Source organism: Pristiophorus japonicus, chromosome 20 (genome assembly GCF_044704955.1).
Source record: "Pristiophorus japonicus isolate sPriJap1 chromosome 20, sPriJap1.hap1, whole genome shotgun sequence".
Taxonomy (NCBI): Eukaryota; Metazoa; Chordata; class Chondrichthyes; family Pristiophoridae; genus Pristiophorus; species Pristiophorus japonicus.
The window spans coordinates 17,727,967-17,752,141 of record NC_091996.1 but is presented as its reverse complement, the minus strand read 5'-3'; the positions used below and the strand labels follow the sequence as shown (position 1 = coordinate 17,752,141).

The 24,175-nt window shown below is 44.6% G+C and overlaps 1 protein-coding gene across 2 annotated transcripts in view; it reads left to right on the top strand.

Moving 5' to 3' along the window:
• The window catches only part of LOC139233186 (bile salt-activated lipase-like), a 43,404-nt gene extending 19,555 nt beyond the window's left edge, over positions 1–23,849 (top strand). For both annotated transcript variants that reach the window (XM_070863817.1, XM_070863816.1), the window contains 7 exons: positions 972–1,102; positions 5,945–6,052; positions 8,964–9,072; positions 11,171–11,345; positions 16,151–16,354; positions 22,099–22,278; positions 23,560–23,849. In XM_070863817.1, coding sequence (XP_070719918.1) covers positions 972–1,102; positions 5,945–6,052; positions 8,964–9,072; positions 11,171–11,345; positions 16,151–16,354; positions 22,099–22,278; positions 23,560–23,725 — 1,073 coding nt within the window. In that variant the 3' untranslated portion in view covers positions 23,726–23,849. The remainder of the gene's footprint in view (positions 1–971; positions 1,103–5,944; positions 6,053–8,963; positions 9,073–11,170; positions 11,346–16,150; positions 16,355–22,098; positions 22,279–23,559) is intronic.
• Positions 23,850–24,175: the final 326 nt, after the last annotated feature.

Sequence of the window (24,175 nt, the reverse complement as noted above, 5' to 3'; positions counted from 1 at the left end):
TGCAACCTACCTCATGTATTACAACCATCCATTTGTTTCAAATAGTTTGCCAAACAGACATGAGAGACCTCGTACCCTTTTCATACCAGAGTGTTATTTCTTATTTATTGTTTCCCTAAACCGTGACTCAGCTGGTAGCACTCTTGCCTCTGAGTCAGAAGGTTGTGGATTCAAGTCCCACTCCAGAGACTTGAGCAGAAAATCTAGGCTGACACTCCAGTGCAGTGCTGAGAGTGTGCTGCACTCTCAAAGGTATTGTCTTTTGGATAAGACCTTAAACTGAGGCCCCTTCTGTCCTCTCAGGTGGGCGTAAAAGAATCCATGGCACTATTTCGAAGAAGAGTAGCGGAGCTATCCCGGGGTCCTGACCAAAGTTGGTGGAGTACAGCTAGAGTGCACCCTAGACAAGACACGGCAAACCATGGCCTTGTTGTAAACAATCCTCTGATCTATGCACTCATGGCACCCCCTGCTGTGATAAAAGCTTGTGTTTCAAAAGCTTTTCTTATCAGCAGTATTGTGAAAAACAAAAGCAATATAAACACATATTGATATATTCTTACACTTGTGGTTGTGGTGCTCCCATAATGGTGTAAAGTATGGAACTTACAGGTGATGGGGTTTCTGCAACATTGGTGCTTTTTTCCCCTCCTCTGTTGTGTTCCTGCCAGGACAGGGATGAAGGGAGGGATGAGCTGTCAAACTAACCTTGGTGAGTCGTTGCGATAAATCCTATATATTGTACATACTGCAGCTACAATGTGCCCATGATGGAAAGGATGGAATAAACACAGAAAAATCAGGAAACACTCAGCAGGTCAGGCAGCATCTGTGGAGAGAGAAACAGAGTTAACATTTCAGGGGAACAATAAATAGGTAGCAACAGTCTGTATGAAAAGGGTACGAGAATGATTGATTTGTAAACAACCTCCATAAGAATGTATAATTTCCAACTAACTTCTCTAATCCAGGTAACTATGGGCTCTGGGATCAGCATGAAGCCATTACTTGGGTATCAAGAAACATCAAAGCATTTGGTGGAGACCCAAACAGTATCACTCTCTTTGGAGAGTCAGCAGGAGCCGCAAGTGTCAATTTTCAGGTAAAAAAAGTTAATTTATAGCTCTGGTAGTGTGGCCAGGAATGTAGCAATGTAATTATCAAATAGAAACAAGTGTAATTTACAGCACTATAACTGTAAAATATTCCACATTTCAGCAGCTGGTGGACTCCATTCTGACAGGATAGAGGGTGGGGAGTAGAGAATTTAACCAATGTTCAATTGAAAAGCGCCTTTAAAGTAGGAAACAGTCCAAAAAAGCTTCACAGGAGTGAATATCCAATATACACCGAGCCAAAGATGGAGCTATTTGGATGCTTGACCAAAATAGGTAAGTTTTAAGGAGGGTCTTAAATGAGGAGGCAGAGGTGGGAGCTGAGAGATTTAGGGAGGGAATTCCAGAGCGGAGGACTGAGACGGTTGAAGGCACAGCCGCCAATTGTGGGACCAAGGGAGTGGGAGATGCAGAAGAGACCAGAGTTGGAGGAATGCAGAGTTGTTGGAGGGCTGGAGGAGGTTTCAGAAATAGGGAGGAGGCAAGGCCATGGAGAGATTTGAACATGTGAATGTGAAATTTAAAATTGAGGCATTGGTGGACCGGGACCCAATGTAGGCCAGTGAGCACAGGGGCGATGGGTGAATGGGTTAGGATTCGGCTAATAGAGTTTTGGATGAGATCAAGTTCGTGGTGGGTGGAAGATGGGAGGCTGGCCAGTAGAGCATTGGATAAGTCAAGTCTGGAATTAACAAAAGCATGGATAAGTGTTTCAGCAGCAGATAAGCTGAGGTAGGGGCAAAAATGAGCGATGTTACGGAGGCAGAATTTGTATGGAGAAGATATGGGGTTGGAAACTCAGCTCACGTTCAAAGAGGATGCTAAGGTTGCATCCTATTACACCAAGTATATTTTGATAACAAGCCATTTTTTGTTGGACATATGAAGAATACCTCGTCCATATCTCCAACATATTACAAAAGCAAAATACTGCAGATGCTGGAATCTAAAATAAAAACAGAAAATGCTGGAAATCACAGCGGGTCAGGCAGCATCTGTGGAGAGAAACAGAATTAACGTTTCAGGTTGATGACCTTTTGTCCAGAATTGATGAAGGGTCATCGACCTGAAACATTTACTTTGTTTCTCTCCACAGATATTGCCTGACCCGCTGAGATTTCCAACATTTTCTGTTTTTATCTCCAACATATTAATCCGGTTAAGCTAAGCAGGGTTGACTCTTAAAGCTGATAAATGTAATAGTCTCCTCCTCATAATTCAAAGTTACTTCATTCAAATTATTTGATAAATCAACTTCTTTTTGCACTGAATTTCTACATTCTTTATTATTTACATCACTTAATTCACATTATTGGATTTTAACATTTGTTTTAAGTGCAAGAAATAATCAGCTTGACCACAGTATGTGAGGAGGGACTCCTACTTTAAACAAATTGGAAAATCCCAGCCAAAATAATTGATCATCATCTGAGCACTTCAAAAGCTACTTATACATGATTGCCTTTACTGCATATTCTGACCAGAATCCCTTTGTGTAGCTATAGTCAAACCTGTCTTAATTTCAAACTTGACCCCCAGGTTTTCCATTTTCCTTCGGTTTTCCACTTCCATAGCTATTCATATGCCCTTTATTTCTTTAATGTCCTTTAATACTTGATGAGCTGATCTGTTACATCATTCCACTGATATTTCATTTCTATGATTGTTTGTTTTGGTTAAATTGAAACAAGCACAGAGAAAAAAAAAGACTTGCATTTATATAGCGCCTTTCGCGACCACCAGATGCCCTAAAATGCTTTACAGCCAATGAAGTACTTTTTGAAGAGCAGTCACTGTTGTAATGTAGGAAACGTGACAGCCAATTTACACGCAGTAAGCTCACACAAACAGCAACTGATAATGATCAGATAATCTGTTTTGTTTTAGTAATGTTGATTGAGGGATAAATATTGGCAAGGACACTCGGGATAACTCCCCTGCTCTTCTTTGAAATAGAGCCATGGCATATTTTACGTCCACCTGAGAGAGCAGGCAGAGCCTTGGTTTAACATCTCATCTGAAAGACAGTGCAGCAATCCCTTGGTACTGCACTGGAGTGTCAGTCTAGATTTTTGTGCTCAAGTCTCTGGAGTGGGACTTGAACCCACAACCATCTGACTCAGAGGCGAGGGTGCTATCAACTGAGTCACAGCTGACAAAATAAATACCAGTGGAATACCTATGGGTATTGTGTGCTATTTCACTGAATACTATTTTGTCAGTATGAATGGAGAAAAAAACCAGCTAATCATAATAAACCTGTAATAATGAGCCTTTAGATGAGAAATGCAAATGATGATCTAGATAACTAGCAAAAATAACAAAAAGTTGGGGTATCCGTGTGTGAAATAGGTGAATAGAAAATTCAAAAATCTAATTGTGAAACTGTGAGCCAAAAGTAAAATTAGAATTTTTTTACTGTACATTTATGTTATTGTTTAATCTGTTACGGTGCTATCGGTGAAAAAGTCTTGGAAAAATAGTTATTACAACAGAATTTGGTCGTTGTATGGAATTGTTTTGTTATTAATTCTTCAGTAACTCACTCATAACAAGCAACAACATAATGGGCCCAAGTTTCGGGCCGCGCCTAAAACGGCGCAGCCCGGACCTGGACGTCCGTTTTTCGCGCCACAAAGTGCGCCTAAAAAAAACTCACCTATTCTCCGGCTCCCTGCAGGCCCTCTGAAGCTGGGCGCGGCACAGCATGAGCTGTGGGGGGGCGGAGCCAGGTCCCTGCGCTGAAAACAGTGCCAGGACCTCTGCACATGCGCGCTACAATGGGCGCGTATGTGCAGTAGCTCCAGGCGCCCAAAACTGTGGGAGGAGCCCAAAGCACACAGCCCCTAGCCCTGGCCGAATGGCCTCACTGGGGCTGTGTGGATAAGGCTCCTCCCACCCGACCTTACCCGACCCGACCCCCGCTCCCCCCCCCCCCCGGCGACTCGACCTCTGCTTCCCCCCGCCCCCCCCCCCCCCCACCGGCGACCCGACCTCCGCTCCACACCCCCCACCCTGACACGACACGACCTCCGCACCCACCCGGACCTCCGCGACCCCCCCCCCCCCGAGACCCGACGCCACCTACCTGTAAATCCAGCCCGAAGTCTTGGGCCTGGCCGTTCAGCCTCCTTCTCTCGCTTCCTTCCTCCCTCCCTCTCTCCTTCCCTCCCTCCTTCCCTCCCTCCCTCCTTCCCTCCCTCCCTCCTCTCTCCTTCCCTCCCTCCCTCCTTCCCTCCCTCCTTCCTTCCCTCCCTCCCTCCTCCCCTCCCTCCTCTCTCCTTCCCTCCCTCCTCTCTCCTTCCTTCCCTCCTTCCCTCCCTCCCTCCTCTCTCCTTCCCTCCCTCCCTCCTTCCCTCCCTCCTTCCCTCCCTCCCTCCTTCCCTCCCTCCTTCCCTCCCTCCTCTCTCCTTCCCTCCCTCCTCTCTCCTTCCCTCCCTCCTTTTCCCTCCCTCCCCTCTCTCCTTCCCTCCCTCCCTCCTCTCTCCTTCCCTCCCTCCCTCCTTCCCTCCCTCCTTCCTTCCCTCCCTCCCTCCTTCCCTCCCTCCTGCCTCTCTCCTTCCCTCCCTCCCTCCCTCTCTCCCTCCCTCCTCTCTCCTTCCCTCCCTCCCTCCTCTCTCCTTCCCTCCCTCCCTCCTCTCTCCCTCCCTCCCTCCATCCTCTCTCCCTTCTCCCCCTCTCCCCCTCTCCCCCTCTCCCCCTCCCTCCCTCCATCCTCTCTCCCTTCTCCCCCTCTCCCCCTCTCCCCCTCTCCCCCTCTCCCCCCTTCTCTCCCTCTCCCCCTTCTCTCCCTCTCCCCCTTCTCTCCCTCTCCCCCCTTCTCTCCCTCTCCCCCCTTTCTCTCCCTCTCCCCCCCTTCTCTCCCTCTCCCCCTTTCTCCTTCTCCTCCCCCCCTCCTCCTCCTCCACCCCCCACCTCATCCCACCCCCCTCCTCCCCCACCCCACCCACTCCTCCTCCCCCAACCCCTCCTCCGCCTCCCCCACTCCTCCACCCCTCCTCACTCCTCCCCCACCATCCCTCCTCCTCCCCCACACCCCCTCCTCCCCCCCTCCCCCCCCACCCACCCCCCTTCTCCTCCTCCTGTCACTGTCAGAAACACAGACACTGACAGACAGAGAGTAAGAGACACACACACAGACAGACAGAGAGATAGAGACACTGACAGAAACACACTGGGGGGGGCCATCCCAGCACGCTGTTGGAGGACTCCCGATGCTGCAATCGGTAAGTAGAAAATGTTTTATTTATTGATTTTTAATTTTTTTTTTATTTTTTATTAATTTTTTTTTTGATTGATTTATTGGTTGATTTATTGATGTATTTATCATTTATTATTGATGATGGCTCTTTATTTGTAAAATTGAAGTGTTTAATGTTTGTAAACTTCCCTTTAAACCTCCCCCCCCATTTCCTACGCCTAATTTGTAACCTACGCCTGATTTTCTAAAGTGTAGACAAGGTTTTTTCGAACGTACAAAAATCTTCACTTACTCCATTCTAAATTAGTTTGGAGTAAGTTTTCACTGCCTAAACTTTGAAAACAGGCGTAAGTGGCTGGACACGCCCCCTTTTGAAAAAGAAATTCTGTTCCAAAGTGAAACTGTTCTAACTGACTAGAACTGGAGCAAACTATATGCCGAGAATTCAAATTTCTAAGATACTCCGTTCTAAACCAGTTGCTCCAAAAAAACAGGAGCAACTCAGGCCGAAACTTGGCCCCATAATAACAACTCTGGCTAAGAGGGCATACAGATCTCATTGTAATTAATACTTGTCCCACTTGTTACATCTAAACTTGTTTTTATCTGGATTTTTCTCCTTCCACAGATACAGAGCCCACACAACAAAGGTATAATCAAGAGAGCCATTTCTGAGAGTGGAGTAGCAAATAGTCCATTTGCTTCAATAGACAATCCTCTCCAATGGGCCCAAAAGGTAGGTAGAACAACCGAAAAGCACTGGGCAGGAATTTCCATTATTATGCTAAACTTTCAGTTGTTTAAAGCAGAATCCTCATCAAATTTGGAGGGGGAGAGGATAAAGGTGGAACTTTCGATCAACCAAGTTCATGTCCAAAACACTTTTCTACATTTCTGTGTGCATTATTTTCATGCAGGCATTAACCCAGTTATTTTCAACAATTGGTAGTTCCACGTTTAGATGGGATCACAATGATGTCAAATGCAAGCAACGCATTGGCTTTCTTCTATCGATATGTCACATTTTGTAAGAGGACAAATAAGCTCTCTCTAGACATTCATAGTGGAGACAATGGCCTTGATTTTTACAGGGCGGGAGGGGGAGGTGGGTGCGTGGGAAGGGTGTGCGGGAGCAGCGGGTGAAGAACCTGGCAAGGTCGGGGACCAATCTTCGCTCTAAGCTGTGTAGCCAGAATCTGCAAGATCTCGCGCAGGCAACTCACCGACTTTTCCACTGTAAATACCACGCACGCGCAGAGATTTAAAGGGACAGTGTTTTCAAAGAAACAGGCCGCACAGCACAAAGCGCAGTTTACAGGGAACATCGTTGTGACATGACCTCATTTGAATAAATCTTTTCAGAGCCTCGTCTAACACCCCGCCAGATTGACTACCTGTCCACCTGGTGGGAATGGTCATCTGGTGGCAGGAGGCCCGCAGTTGGGGACCTATGGCCCAAGGCTTTCAACCTCCTGGCCCACAAGGAAGCCTAAAATAAAACTTTACAGCTTATCTTCTGGGCCTCCTCTGGCCCACCATCCAGCTCCCAACAGTTAAGTCCTATGTGGCGTGCAAATTCATTGAGGGGTGGGGTAATACATTAAAGGCCATATCCTTCTCATATGCTGTTTCATTTTTCGACTCTCCATCTGCACCTCCTGCTTTTCCTCCTTCATTATAATGACAAAGTAATTCTCCTTGGAATCTCATCCCTGGTTTTCAGTACCTCTCACTGTGGGTGAGAGTGAAATATCCTGGGGTTTCACGGTCTCAAAGGCAGTCAGAGGCAGGTCCAGTTCTGTCGATGAAAAATGCATGCAAAAAAAGCTTCAAAAACTCTTTCCCAACTCGAATGATCCATGGACAAATTTTCAGTACTCTTCAAGATCAAAAGTTCCTCATTTCTGCCAATCTCTGCTGATCCTGGCCAACAGTTAGGCCTTCAACATTTCATTCCAAGTTACCTACTGGAGCACTGTGAGCGTAACTTTCAGATTTTCAATGCACCAATGCCACTGGTCCACATTTTAATATATTTAAATTAACTATATGAGGACTCGCCAGGCAGATTGCAGAATGAAGACCCAAAAACGGCTGACTTGTGGGCACATCGATTTTGGAGTGAAAAACTTGCAGAAATGGGTCCGTCCCAATTTGCAGGCCAGTATATTGAGTAACCCTAATTGTAGGCCCCTAGGCATGCTGAAAACAGCGAGGAATTTCTTAGCACAGCCAGTTGGTTCTTCTACTAGCCTCTTCGAAAGCAGTAAGATGTTGGTTCATCCGTACAAATCTCCAGAGTGAGTTTCCAATCCTTGAGATGCCAATGGACATACTGAGTAAAATGCTTTTCCACAGGGAGCATTAGAGTCTGAGCCTCACTGGAGGTGGTATTGTGAATCTCTTCAGAGCAGCATTGTCAACACTGTGAGCAGCTCAATTGTGAACCTTCTAAGCCAATTATATCATTTTAACTGTGTTTATATTTGTTTTGGTATTATGAGCATTGACCCTTATATATTATCAATTTTTTAAAATGCAGCTGCACTACAACAGGATTAGTAACTTTCCTAAATTTGACAGCTCTTGTACTCTAACCCTTTGTAATAAAGATATGCTAAAAGACTGAGATGAGGTAGATAGAATGGATGGATACTTGTGTGGAGTATATTCAGTCATTGAGCATATTCAAGACAGAGACCAATAGATTTTTGGATACTATAGAAATCAAGGGATATGCAGAAAGTGCAGGAAGGTGGAGTTGAGGTAGATCAGCCATGATCTTACTGAACGGCAGAGCAGGCTTGAAGGGCCGAATGGCCTACTCCTGCTCCTATTTATTATGTTCTAACACCAGCACAGACTAGTTGCGCCGAATGGGCTGTTTCTGTGCTGTACATTCTATGTAACATTACAACTGTTTAAACAAAACTATAAGTCAGCAGAAATAGTCTATGTCTGACATGGAAACTCCTTCCTTTTACATCCTACTGAATGGAAATGATTTTGGACATGGACATTTTAATATTGGAATTAATTTAAAATTATCTGCATTGATCTTAATTGGGCCCATTGTATTAAAGCAGACTGCTTATCATTTACAGTAGAGCATCACTGTGGGGTATATATATTCAATATAAAATACATCAAGTTTTTAAAAATGTTTTTATTTCTCCAATCTGTTAAGAAAAATTCCAAGTCTGAACAGCCACAGGGCACCTTGCTGCTGACCTGTCGTTTTAGGTCTCCCAGCCCGAAGAGAGATGTGTAAAGAAATTCTCATTGTTTTGACTACAAATTGGCATTTTCGGGACAAAATGTAAATCTGTGATACTCCAGTGGCATTTGGAATTTCAGTGTTACCCAAGAACATGAATCCCACTGAGGAACTGAATTTTCTGGTGCTGTGGGAGCACTGGGTACAACATCGAAGACCAGAAAGGAAGGCAATCTAATTCAAAAGGAGAAACATTTGCTGAATTTGAGTGGAGCATTTCTCTGTCATGGGGCGGGGGGTGAGAATGTAGTACTTTCAGTTGAAGGTACTGTCCTTACTGGGTTCTTTTTTGATAATATAACAATGAAATGTTATAGTATAATTACTAAAAAATAGTAATATTAATACAGTCTTTATTTTTTACTTGTAGACTGCAAAGCATTTCTGCTGTCCAACCAATGACACAAAAACTATGATAAACTGTTTAAGAAAAGTAAATGGACGGCGCCTAAGCTTGATAATGCGATTGAAGAAACTGAGTAAGTTATACAACAACTGCTAACCTAGTTCCATTATTCTATGATACGTTATTAGTTGGATTCGTCAAGACTGGAGGTAACAATGGCATTGATGAGGATTTCGGCAGATGAGCTGAGGCGGGGCGGAGACAGGTGATGTTGTGGAGGTGGAAATAGGTTGTCCTAATGATGGCGTGGATATGTGGTCAGAATCACAAAGACAACTTTTTTCCTTCCTGGGATAAATGCAAACCAGGTTCCAGAAGTGAACGGATGGTATAAATTTAATTTGGTTTATTCCCCTTCATTTAGTTATATTCCAGAAGCTATGCGCAAGATAATTTACACAACTCATAAATTCAGAGGAACACCTTTAAGATTTGTGAGATTTATGTCATGTTCTCTTGCTGTGTCGATAGGATCAACTCTCAATGCAGCATTCCCTGCCTTTAGATTCGATACAAGACAGGGAAGTCTCGCCCTGCTGTTGACATTCACATAGAATGCCATAAGTATCTTATGCTGAGTCTTAATTTTGCAGCTTGGCGGTTTATCATGAGTTCCAGGAAAGGAAAAGTAAGACTCCAGAGACTAAGTGACACTCCTAACTATGGGCAAGGCAGAAAGCAGACAATAACTTGCATTTCTTTTCTTTAACATAGTAAAACATCTCAAGGCGCTTCACAGGAGCATCATCAAACAAATATTTGACAACGAACTAGAGGTGGAAGTACGCTGTCTTGGTGATGGAATGAACATGTGGTTGGAAGCTCATCTGAGGGTCAAATAGATTGCGAACCTATAGGCTCAGCCTCAGACAGTGACCAGAGGGAGGGATGGAGTCAGTGGCTCGGGAACAGAGTTTGTGGCGGGCACCAAAGACAACGGCTTTGGCCTTCCCAATATTTAGTTGGAGGAAATTTCTACCCATCCAGTACTGGATGTCCGGGAAGCAGTGTAGCAAATCAGAGGTAGTGGAAGGGTCAAGAGAGTTGGTAGTGAAGTAGAGCTGGGTGTCATCAGCGTACATGTGGAACTTGAGGCCGTGTTTTTGGATGATGTTGCCGAGGGGCATCATGTAGATGAGAAATGGGAGGGGCCCTAGGATAGATCCTTGATGGACTCCAGAGGTAAGGGTGTGCGAGTGGGAAGAGAAGCCATTACAGGTGATTCTCTGGCTACCATTAACTATATAAGCATGGAACCAGGCAACCTGGAGTTCTGTCATTGCCTGGTTCCATGCTTATATAGTTAATGGTAGCCAGAGAATCACCTGTAATGGCTTCTCTTCCCACTCGCACACCCTTACCTCTGGAGTCCATCAAGGATCTATCCTAGGGCCCCTCCCATTTCTCATCTACATGATGCCCCTCGGCAACATCATCCAAAAACACGGCCTCAAGTTCCACATGTACGCTGATGACACCCAGCTCTACTTCACTACCAACTCTCTTGACCCTTCCACTACCTCTGATTTGCTACACTGCTTCCCGGACATCCAGTACTGGATGGGTAGAAATTTCCTCCAACTAAATATTGGGAAGGCCAAAGCCGTTGTCTTTGGTGCCCGCCACAAAGAACATTCATCCTCACGGGATTACCAAGTTTGGAAGACATCCACTAACAGTTGAACAATTTCCAGATTATTGTCAATCCTGGAAATATTTACAGTTCAAAATACTTTAAAAGGGAAACAATATACCCACATTAATATCCAATTTCCTTGCCATGGGCTCAGTTCCAGACATTATCATACCTTGGTGCTATCCTCCATCGGGGTAGCACAAGTGACTCCTAAGACAGGCTTCCAAAATATTGTTATATATGCACCCAGCTGCAACAGAATTTGATGGGCATTAATAAGTTTGATTTAAAATACTAAAGCCATCAAGCTTCACATTACTCCTGTAACATTTTCTTCCATATTATGCACCTCTCTCATTTCCTTCTTTATTTCTCCTGCTCTCTGCAGGTGATTGAAAAAGTTTAGCTCAGACAAATGCTGTGACTCCAGTTAGATGGGTCAATATTTTCTTAAGTGATTTCAGAATAACAGTAGTGATGGTAGAGGTTCTTTTAGTTTAGGGAATTAATTAAATCTTGCATTTCTGCCATATAGTTCCTATTATACAAGCTGTAGTCTGGGCTCCTGTGATTGATGGTGACTTTCTTCCTCGTGATCCTGAAATTCGACACTCAAATGCTGCTGATGTGGACTACATTGCTGGTGTTAACAATTGGGATGGTTTCATTTTTGCAAAGATTGATTTGTACTACTTTTCCCGAGTTACAAGGTAAAATATTTAAAAATAAATCCAGTGTTCAATTTATTTGCTAGGAAAAGTTATTTATCAGTGTAGCAGCAAACAAAATATGTAGTGTGTAGTTACGCAAAGGTTTAGAACATTTTATTTTAATATGAATAATGAATTTGTTTAATGCATATATTACTCAGTTAAAAGGTTTTAGATACTTTACTGTACATTAACAACCCAAGGATCATGAAATGTTAAAACTGGGATGAAGATACAATAGACTAAGGTCTCATGAAAGTAATAAGAAATACCTAGCTTCCCCGCTTTTAATTGCTCCACCATTGGCGACCATGTCTTCAGCTGTCTAGGCCCCAAGATCTGGAATTCCCTCCCTAAATCTCTCCACCTCTTTCCCCTCCGTTATGATGCGCCTTAAAACCTACCTCTTTGACCAAGCTTTTGGTCATCTGTCCTAATACATCTTTATGTGGCTCATTTTTTAAATTCTTTCATGGGATGCGGATGTTGCTAGCAAGGTCAGCATTTATTGGCCATCCCTAATTGCCCTTGAGAAGGTGGTGGTGATCCACCCTCTTGAACTGCTGCAGTCCATCGTAGCAGTTTGTTTTTGATACGACAGAGTGGCTTGCAGAGGGCAGTTAGTTAAGAGTCAGCCACATTGCTGTGGGTCTGAAATCACATGTAGGCCAGACTGGGTAAGGACGGCAGATTTCCTTCCCTAAAGGACATTAGTGAACTAGTTGGGTTTTTGCAACAGTGTCAACAGCAAACATTCCCAGGTCAGGTATATCATAGCCGCCTGTAGGGTAAAGCACTCTCTAATATGTCCAACAATAAGCAGTAGCCCTTAGGACAACAACCTCTGTGGTACTGGTAATATTTCCATTCCCCACATTGGATGGCCTTGTTGTCTCCCTGAGTAAGATTAGTAATTTAGGGACATGGTTCCCTTTTTTTGGAAATCAGGCCATTAATGTTGCTATTTTTTGTTTATTTCAACAATATTGAATAGAAATGTTAATTATTTTATTTTAATTGATGAGCTTATTCTATAGGATTCCCACAATTATTCTATTTTGAGGCAAGTGGCTTAAAATTCACTAGTGTTAATCCACTAGAGAGGGTAATTGTAGGAAATTAAGCAGAACACATTTGTACATTCTGATTCACAATACCTCAAAATTTTTCTTGATTGATTTATAGATGTAGACCCACCAGAACTTATTATTGTTCCTGGTATTCTGTCAGTTTTAACTCCAATTTCTGCTGCTGTTGCCATTAAGCAATAGAAAACACCCGCATTAGTGGCAAGTTAGTGGCGGTGGAATGAGCATGGGCCCAGGCTCACAGTGGTAAACCATGAGAGCTAAAGTATAGCTGCAAACAAAAAACTTTTAATTGTACAGCGAACTTAAAGAAATAAATAATATGCATTGTACCAAGAAAATCAACTGCTTATCAAATTAGTATATTGTCAGTCAAAAATCCCCGAAGATGATCCAAAGGGCTGCCACAAACTCGGTACCCGTGGCACACTGAAGCAGACTGGTTGCAATCGGTGTCCTACTCGATCCAGGGCTGGGCTTTCAACCTCATATCCTCTCCATCACAAAGACCACTTACTTCCACCTCCATAAACATTGTCCACCTCTAACCCGAGCTCAGCCCATCTGTTCCTGAAACTCTCATCCATGCCTCTATCGCCTCCAGACTTGACTACTCCAGTGATCTCCTGGCCAGCCCCATTCTTCACCATCAGTAAACTTCAGCTCATCCAAAACCAAGTTGACTCATCAGCCCTATACTTTCTGACCTACACTAGCTCCCGGAATCCCAATGCCTCTAATTTAAAATTCTAACTGTCGCGTTTAAAACCCTTCACACCTTTCCCCCCTCTATCTCTGTAACCTCTGTCAATCCTACAACTTACTTCCCCTGAACTCACTGCTCTTCTGACTGGCCTTTTTTCACCTCCCCCCGCTCTCCCCAATTCTTCACTCTACCATTAGCTGCTGTGCCTTCAACCGCTCCATGCTTTGTAATCCTCTCCCTGAACTTCTCTACCACCTCCTTTAGGGTCTTCCTTAAAATTCAACTCTTCGACTAAGCTTTAGTTTATCTTTCCTAATATCTCCTTCTTTGTCTCAGCACACATTTTGATCTGATTACACCACTGTTCTGCGCCTTGGGACATTTTTCTATGTTGAAGGTGCTATATAAATGCAAGTTGTTGCTGCTGTAAGATTGATGAACTTGTGGTACAAATCTCCACACCATATCATGTAGCACAAGGAGATTCAAGATCACATGTTCTAGAGAGTGGACATCCCACGAGCAGATAGTTGAGTGAAACAGGAGAGCTTGGGGAGAGGATAGGAATGATTGACCATCTGCAGGGAGAGGACATGCAAGAAACCACCAGGCTATAAGATTTAGATAGCTATGAGGAAGTCAGCAACAGTGACTTGAAGTAGGGTAATCCTGATGAAAATTTGGGCTTCAAGATGGAAGGGGACACCCAAGAGGTGGAAGGAAATGTTGCAAAAAGTATATAGTCCTAGAAGGGAATTCCATAAGCAAAGCCATAGATAGCATGTGTTGCAACTACGACTGAGTCCTGCATAGTGCGTTGCCTCCCTGGTGATGAGGTAAGAGATGTGATGCAGCAGCTGGACAAACTTCTGGCAAGGGATGGGAATCAGCTAGTGGTTATAGATCATGAGGGAACCAAAGATATTTGGCAAGAGTAGGTTGGAGTTCCTGCTATTAGATTATTAGGAACTGGGTGCTAGATAAAGAAAATGATCCCTAGTGTCATAATCTCTGAATTATTATGGTGCCACTTGCTGGGCAGCATAGGTAGGATAGGATTAAACAGTTAAAAGTGTAGCCAGAAACATTTTGTAGAAGAGAAGGATATTGTTGAGACACTGGGGCGAGTTCTGGGACAGAAGGAGGCCATCACCTGAACTATGCTTGCATCAATATCCTGGTGGAAAATATAAAAAGGGTGAATTTCAACTGGTATAGCAGACAGAGGGGCATTTAAAGATCAAGAAATAGATAGCATAAAACTTAACCACATGGCAAATATGTTGAAAACAAGGAATGTAGAGCAGGTAAAGAATGACAGTAAGCCAAAGAAATTGGAGAGGTCAGGAGAAATGGGAATTCTGGCAAGAACTGCATCAATGAGTGGCGGGAAGGAAGGTTAAGAATAAATTAGATAATCTTGAGCTAAATGCTGGTGACAAGGATCATGATGTTAGTTGTGGCTAAATTAGCCACAACTAACATCATGAGTGGGTGGTACAACTCAAAGGATATAGACTGATGCATAAAGGTAGAGAGAATAGGCCAAGAGAGAGTGTTCGTATTTATGTAAAAAGATAAAGTAAGCAAAATAATTAAACCTGGATTTACTCCAGATAAAAGTAGATGTTATGGACTGAGATAAAGGATAATAAGGGATAATATGGTGACCGCTACCAGTCCCTGTGCAACCCTCAATTTCACCTCTGCCCCTCCGCCCCCCCCAGGATTGCCTCACCCTCTAGGCCCAGTCTGTGGGTCATCTGGACATAGGAGCTGGCTAATTGTCCACCCTTCCCAACTAGCGAGCTGCTTTGGAGTTCATCACTGCATGCTAAAGAGCTCCGATCACCAAGATGATTCAAACCTAGCACTGGTGCAATTGGCGCGATTGCAACATCTGCCACTCGCCCAATTAGCACACCAGACACAAATTGCTCCCATAGAGTCTCGATGAAAGAACATTGGTTCCTGTGGGACAGAAGCAATTTATCTTCCAGAACAGTTCTACTTGTGCATCTTGAGCAGGGGTAGAAATGGGTTGCGCAGGTTTGGGATACAATGAGATTGAAGGCAATGAGGTATTGAAGGTTATGGTCCAGAGAAGACAGGCAGAGTCAGATATTTGATACTCAGCCTCAGCCAAATTCAGGTCCCTCGGTCCTACAACAGCGCCTTCTTTGACAGCAGTTTTGATCATCCTTTCAGGGTTGGAGCTGCAGAAAAGGAGAGCTACAAGTTTAGAATGAGATAGATTGAAGTGGGTAATGGGAGTAGAGTAACTTAACTTGGCTGATATCTAAGGAAGGCAAGAGGCCAGCGAGAGGGATTTAGGAGGATCGAGAAGATTGGAGACAGAACAAGGAATCAGAAGGGGCAAGAGGGTAGCCAAGAAGAAAGAGTTGGAAGTGGTGAAAGAGCTCAGCTCCATGTTGGAGGGGTGAGTGTAGTGGGATTACTCATGGTCAGAAAAGGGAAAGTCAGAGGAGATTTTGAAAACAAGGAATGAAGCTAGGGAAGATACAAGCAGAATAAAGATGAAAGAGGAATTACGGGTGGGATGGCATCCCATGGGATGGTTGAGCCTTCGGTTCTTAATATCTGAAAGGAAAAAAAAAAGATTTTTGTTCAAGCTTTAGATGATATGAAGGTTGACATGGAACTGAAGACCGAGACAGCTATGGTATAGATTGAGCTGATGCTGTTGAAAAGATAGTTTGAGGATGGACATGAAATGCCATGTGAGGGTGCACTATACGTACTCATGAGCAGTAGTCAGCAGAGCATTGAGTATCACAATGGTATTGTTGGTCATGAATAGATCCAACTGAGGAAGAGTGAAACTTTAACAAGAATCCATGTGCAGTGAGTGAGAGGTGGAACAGGTGTTGATAAAAAATTATGGTTGTGAAAGCAGATCTTAGCATTAAATAGTCACAAATAAGAACGGATACAATTTTTAAAACATTTGGTTTGGTGGAAATAAAATTTCAAAACATTTTTCTCCACAGAAAGAGGTTTTACAACCTGATTGAAAGTATCTTCCCCGATAAGGATAAAAAGGCTATAGATAGCGTATACGAGATATACAGCCAGGCCAATGGAAATTTAACAACCCGGAAAGAAATTAAACAAGCAACAATTGATTTTGAAACAGATATCATCTTCTTGGTTTCTACACAAACAACTCTTAATTTGCACCAAAAAAATGCCAAGTAAGTCACGCAAGGATATATTTTTTAAAACAATTACTAATTTCCTGTGTGGCTCCACGGTTGGGGAAGGTGAGAGAAATTCAATTTTGTGATGAATAGGCTAAGGGGACTTTTAAGAAGGTAACTGGATATTCTCTTGCTATAACTATTGTGTAATAATTTACATACACTCTTCTTGGTCGCAAAATTTCCCTGCTTAGCGCCGGCAGTTCAGGCCGGTTACAGCAAAATAATTGCGGCCACCTCGCTTCCAGCCACTTCTGGCATGGGCTACAGTGGATACTGTCATCTCTTGGAACCAGACCCCCGGCCTGAGAGCAAAACATAGAAACATAGAAAATAGGTGCAGGAGTGGGCCATTTGGCCCTTTGAGCCTGCACCACCATTCAATATGATCATGGCCGATCATGTAACTTCAGTACCCCATTCCTGCTTTCTCTCCATACCCCTTGATCTCTTTAGCTGTAAGGGCCATATCTAACTCCCTTTTGAATATATCTAATGAACTGGCCTCAACAGCTTTCTGTGGTAGAGAATTCCACAGGTTCACAATTCTCTGAGAAAAGAAGTTTCTCCTCATCTCGTTCCTAAATGGCTTACCCCTTATCCTTTGACTGGGCGACCTAGCTAACATTTCCTAAAGTCAGAAGTGGGGATGTTCGCTGATGACTGCATACTGTTCAGTGCCATTCGCAACTACTCAGATAATGAAACAGTCCATGCTTGTATGCAGCAAGACCTGGATGACATTCAGGCTTGGGCTGAAAAGTGGTAAGTAACATTTGCGTCACACAAATGCCAGGCAATAACTATCTCCAACAAGCGAGAGTCTAACACCGCCCCTTGACATTCAACAGCATTACCATCACCGACCCCCCCACCATCAACATCCTGGGGGGGGTCAGCATTGACCAGAAACTTAACTGGACCAGCCACATAAATACTGTGGCAACAAGAGCAGGTGAGAGGCTGCGTATTCTGCGGTGAGTGTCTCACCACCTGACTCCCCAAAGCCTATCCACCATCTACAAGGCACAAGTCAGGAGCGTCATGGAATACTCTCCACTTGCCTGGATGAGTGCAGCTCCAACAACACTCAAGAAGCTCGACACCATCCAGGATAAAGCAGCCCGCTTGATTGGTACCCCATCCATCACCTTAAACATTCCCGGTGTACTGTGGCTGCAGTGTCGCTGGGTCAAAATCCTGGAATTTCCTCTGTAACAGCACTCTGGGAGTACCTTCACAACACGGACTGCAGCGGTTCAAGAAGGCAGCTCACCACCATCTTCTCAAGGGCAATTAAGGATCGGCAATAAATGCTAGCCTCGCCAGCTACGCCCACATCCCATGAACGAATATATATTTTTTACTTGCCGTCCATTGCTGCATCCGGGAGGTCACAGAGGCTCTGTACGCCAGGAGAAGGGACTTCATTGTCTTCTCTCTGAACAGCGAGAAGCAAGAAGAGCATACACCTGGCTTTGCCAGGATATCTGGCTTCCCCATGGTGCAGGGTGCCATTGACTACACACACGTGGCTTTGTGAGCGCCGCATACCAATTTTGAGATGTACCACAACCGCAAAGGCTACCACTCTCATAATGTGCAGTTGGTGTGCAACCATGCCCAGCACATCATGATGGTGAATGCCCAGTATCCCAACAGCAGTCATGATGCCTTCATCCTGCACCAGTCCGCTGTGCCAGCAATCTTCCAACTCGGACACAAGGGCTATCCACGCTATACCTGGCTGATGACTCCCCTCCACAATTCCACCACACATGGTCAGCACTCATATACTGACAGCCATACTGCCACGAGGAGTGTCATCGAGCAGACCATTGGGGTGCTCAAGCAATGGTTCTGCTGCCTTGACCGCTCGGGAAGAGTCCTCCAGTACATGACAGAGCGGGTATCCCATTTCGTGGTGGTCTGCTGCATCCTCCACAACTTGGCCATCACGAGGGCTTAGCCCTTGCCACCGTGACTGCCTCAGGAGGAAGAGGAGTGTGGTGTATGTAGCACACAAATCACTGACTCCACACGGTCTGGTGTAAATCTAACTGCTGTGACCTTCGTCCTTTATTGTTCAGCTCCAGAGTGCCTCTCAGGTGTGGTGGTCAGCCTTTTATAGTGCCTGTTGCAGGTATCCAGGTTTCCCACCACAGCCCCCTCTGTGGTGTACCATTGTGCTTATATTACATTTAAGGTACCAGGACGATACACACATTAATACATAACATCACACATCCCCCCCACCAGGACGCAGGACAACGATACACACATCAATACATAACATCACACTTGTCCAACGGAAGGCAGGTAAGCATAGACAGTGCGTTAGTATGGTACATGACTAGTTATTGACTGGTAACGGATCCCTGATTTCCTTGTTCGCTCTTATCATTAATTGTACTTCATATCCATTATTTTACACAAGTACAGTGGCCATTCAACATTAAAATATTAATTCTTATTACAAATTCGTCATCCCACATTAACATAGCTCATTTTAGACTCGCTCTGCCTTACAGAAGTCCTTTGTGGGGACCACCTCATGGTAAGGCCCTTTTAAGACTCCCGGGTGCATTTCCTTTTTAAGGCGCCATCTTTGATGCAGGAGGATTCCACGAGGCTTCTCCTTGGGCGCCGCCATCTTTGATGCTCTGCTGCTCTGGACACAATGCCGCCGCCATCTTGTTCTCCGCCGCTCCGGATGCCCTCCGCTGTCGCAGCCTCCGCTGCTACCTGACTTGCCGCCTCTCCTGCGGCCTTCGTCATCGCTTCTCCAGCGGCCACCGTAGCCGCCTCCCCTGCGGCCGTCGTGGCCTCTCCAGCGGCCGCACTTGCCGCCTCCCCCGCGGCCTCCGTAGCGGCCTCTCCTGCGGCCGCCGTGGCCGCCGACCTCCAGCTGCTACTGCCGCCTGACTCTCCCTCTGCGTGGGCCCCTCCGATCCGCCGGCCATCCTGGATCCCTCGCACCCAGCCTGCAGCGCCCCGCTGGCTCACCCCGCCCCCCCCCACTAGGCCCCTCGCTGCAGAGCTGCTTGCCTGTGGGGGCTGAGGCTGCAGCTCCAGCTCAGTCGGCGTTGCTCTCTGGGGACCCGGGGCACAGCAGCACCCCGGGGAGCAGCAGCCTGTGGAGTGGTGAAGTCTTCCCAGCTCCCACGGACCGTCCCCATCCACCTCCGGCCGAGGAGTGTTGGCCCATCGCCTGCAACGACCCACAAAGGTAAACCGTGTGTCTCGTCCCCGTGGGATACCTGCACCGTCACTCTGCCAAGAACAGGTATAGTTCCCTGGTGTCGGTACGCAGCTTCGCCGTGACCGGGACCAGCTTGGGTCGTGCAGCTGGGTTAATCCACAGTTTATCAAAAGTTCTCCGACTCATCAACGATGGACCCGAGCCCGTGTTCACTTCCATACTCACAGGGACTCCGTTGATTTTTACTTCCCTTATCACTGGGGGCGAATCGTCGGTACACGTGTACAGTCCCAACACCTCATCATCTTCTGCCTGCTCCTCGCTGGATGGTGGATCATCCCCCATCTCCTCAGCTACATGTTGAGTCCGATTTCTTTTACACATACGCTGAAGGTGGCCTTTCCGTGAAGGCCTCCCAATCATTGCCCACGGTAAAATCCTTTAGCGAGCCCAGAGTAGCCATGGTTGCGTGGAGTTCGTCCGCTTCCTTGTCGCCAATGTGGTGTATGTAGCACACAAATCACTGACTCCACACGGTCTGGTGTAAATCTAACTGCTGTGACCTTCGTCCTTTATTGTTCAGCTCCAGAGTGCCTCTCAGGTGTGGTGGTCAGCCTTTTATAGTGCCTGTTGCAGGTACTTCCAGGTTTCCCACCACAGCGCCCTCTGTGGTGTACCATTGTGCTTATATTACATTTAAGGTACCAGGACGATACACACATCAATACATAACAAGGAGGAGTTAAGGAGGAGGCAGGATGTAAATCTCTGACTTTTGCAGAGTTTATGTCGATACTGGCTCCGGTTCCAACGAATGAAACCCCAGCTGCTCGTTGCTCAACAGTTCCTCTTGTGTAGAAAGCTGAAATGAAAGCCATCATAAAACAAACAGTCGAAACATAATTTATAAATTATTATTTTGAATCTTATATAACAAAGTCAACTAATCACCCTTGTGCATTCCCTTAGTGTCTGTCTTTTGTGTTCCTTTCCTTATTCTAGTATTCCTATGCAGTGCTACCCCAGTAGCTGCAGCATTGCTGGTGGAAGGCTGCTAACTTGCCATGGAGGGACACTGCAGATGACCTTGCAGCACGACCTCAGGGATCCTAGTCACCTGTTGGCGGCACTTGGGTTTCACCAATTTTGGGCCCATAGTGTAATAACCTAAAGGACAGAGATTCCTTCCCATGTGTTAATTTATCAGAAACTTCACAATGTGGGAAATCCCACTGACTCTTTTCACACGGCTGTTCTGAACTCAAATTCGCTATATAAAAGGGAAGGGACGCACTACTTATGTGCAATAGAGGGCTCTAGCCACTGCACAACCACATTTATGGATGGTGTCTTTGAGGTACTGCTGCAAGAAGTGAGGCAAAGGAGGGCTGCCCTGGTTGGCACTCAAGGGTACCCTCTCCAGAAAAGAACTGTTGAAAGATGCCTGGCAGGAGATAGCTGACAGGGTAAATGTTCTCCGCAACATGCAAAGCATATAGCTATAAAAGAAGACAGTAGACTAGAGGGGAGATGCCAAGGTAAGGCTATCTAAATATTTCCTATACTAAATATCTGCCCCAAGTATACATGTCATAATATGTGTCTATAGACCTGTTAGTCTCTTAGGCTGCCATATTTACCTACATAACAACAGTGACTGTTCTTCAAAAGTATTTTATTGACTGTGAAACACCTCCTCAGGATGTAAAAAGCATGATATAAATGCAAGTCCGTCCTTCTTTCTGCACTAATGGCCCATCCAAAGCTGGTATATAACATTAGAGGTCTATGAATGCAAAGCATTCTTGGCCATAAAACACAACACAAATACAGGCTGCAACTTCCAGCTGAAATGGTCGTTCTACTAAAATCTAACTATTGACTCGGCGCAGCATGTTTAAGAATATGCAATTCAATTTTTAATGTGACTTATATATATGCCATAACAATGGATTCAACAAAACAGGAAACATAGTGCAGGTCTCAGTGAGGAGATACATATCTTAAACAGCGCTCAAAAATAGCAATAAAACATTAGAAAAATGACTTTGGTTTCCTGCTGTGCCTAAAATGTTGTGCTTAATTTTACACTCATTTTGAACCAGTGTAACTGCAGGAAATTCATGTGTACAGCTCTTTAGCTTGGGGCAGAGCTATTATAGTGAGTCGAAATGCGTTCAGGGTCAAGAATCGATAGATTGACGTATAAGAATGTGGAAATTTGTGCTTATTGCGCCTACATGTGTAACACATTTGTGCCCAAGTGTCCTTGATCTTTTACACCAGCTATTTGCTTTACACTCCATTTGCACGTGTCTCCTGGCGCAAATACAGAGGAAATTCCACCCCTTGAAGCAGAGGAAGATACAGGATTATGGGGAGAGAGTAGATAGTAGAATGAGTTTGGATTACTCGAGTAAAGAGCTGTACAGACAATTTGGGCCAGATGACTTCTTTATTGCTGTAAACTTTTTTAGTTCTATGGTACGTCAGTTTTTATCTTTATTTTACTGTTAACCTTTACTTTCTTTTTTAGGAATGCAAATACATATAGCTATGTGTTTTCCTATGCAAAAAAAAACAAAGGAGCTGACCATGCTGACGAGTTGCCCTACGTCTTTGGAATACCATTTGAGACAAAAAGATATTACTCTCGGACTGATCGTAAAATCTCTGAGTACATGATTGGGTATTGGACTAATTTTGCTCATACTGGGTAAGCAAATTGAATAATAATCTTAAAAGAATATTCAGTCTGATTTGATTTGATGGCTCAGTTCTGATTGGAACCTGCCTTCGCATTTTGTAGTGTGTTGTTTCATGGGTTCTTTGCTTAATAGGGTTTTATTGAGTCTTGTGAACATCATGTGACTGGCTAAGTCACTCACAGTGCAACAATTCCACAACTATTTTAAAGTATAACATGAAAACAAGTGCCCCCTTTTGACAGGTGCATACATTACACATTTGAAGGTGAATTAAAAGCATTATCAGCTTTTTGCTTTTCATTTAGAATAGAGTCTTTGCAAGATTGACCAATCAGTCAAATAGTAATCAGGGAGTGATCCTGTGGAACACTGACACTCAGCATCTTTGTAATTCAAATATTAGCATATTAAGGATGTTTTGTTCCTTCAAGCTTTGTCCCTCTATAGTTGAACAATCTTAGATGAACCACAGTATCCTCCAGTTAAAAATGTCCTCCAATGAAAAAGGTGCAAATCATGTCTTTGGCCCCTGCCACAAACTCCGTACCTTTGCCACCGATTCCAATTCCTCTCCTTGGCCACTATCTCAAATTGAAACAGATAGTTTGGAACCAAAGTGTCCTATTTGAACCTGGGCTTTGCTTCTGACCCCATATTCTCTCCATTACAAAAACCGCCTACTTCCACCTCTGTAAAATCACATACCTCCACGCGTGCCTCAGCCCACCTGCCTCTGAAACACTATCTATGCTTTTGTCACCTCCAGATTCGAGTATTCTAATGTATCATGGCTGGCCACTGGTATCCTTTCCCGTATCAAGTTCCTCTCACTCAAATCCACTTGTGCTCACTGACCTTCCTGGGCTCTTGATCCCCCAACGCCTCAAAGTTACAATTCTCATTCTCGTGTTTAAATCCCTTCATGGCATCACTCCTCCCTATCTCTAACCTTCTCTAGTCCTACAATCCTCCAAGATCTCAGCATTTATTCCAACTCTAGCCTCTTGTGCATCCCCCATTCCCGTCACCCGTGGTGGTGTGCCTTCAGCTGTCTTGGCCCCATGCTCTGGAATTCTCACCCTAAAGTTCTTCACCTCTCTCTCCTCCTTAAAACCCACCTTTTTGACCAAGCTTTTAGTCACCTCATCTAATATCTGCATCCTTTTGGCTTGGTGTCGATAGTTGTTCAATTACTGTATTGTGGAGCACTTTGAGATTTTTTCTACATTGTTAAGTGCTATATAAATACAAGTAGTTGCGTTGGACTAAATATGTTTTGTTTGTTACAGAAATCCTAATAAAGGAAGCTCTGCAGTTCCTGATCTCTGGCAACCTTATACTATTTCAGATGCATACTATTTGGAGATCAACAATCCCCTCAATAAGGCATCGGTTAAGCAGCATCTGCGTAAAGATTTTGTGAAATTCTGGGTTGACGTATTCCCAAAATTGTAAACTCAAATGAGAGGCAACCCAAATGCGCGTGCCATTTTTGTTAACCCGCTGAATGCTTAATGTCCTTTGCAGCTTTCAAATCTCTGGCGCTAAAAATACAAATAAAGAAGTATTTGCTTTTTGATTTTGGTGTGGTTAATTTGTAACCCGGTCCCTGCGCTGTTCAAATCCAGTTTCATTGCATTGTCTCTGATGCTCACTTATCTTTTAGCAGGACTTCAAACCTGCAATTCATTGGTGCCAGAAAGAACCTGAGCCAACTTATATTTGCGAGTCCAAGTCATTTCTATGGCTTAGTGGGAATTGTGCACAGACCACCAAACAGTAGTAGTGAGGTTGGGGATGGCATCAAACAGGAAATTAGGGATGCGTGCAATAAAGGTACAGCAGTTATCATGGGCGATTTTAATCTACATATAGATTGGGCTAACCAAGCTGGTAACAATGCGG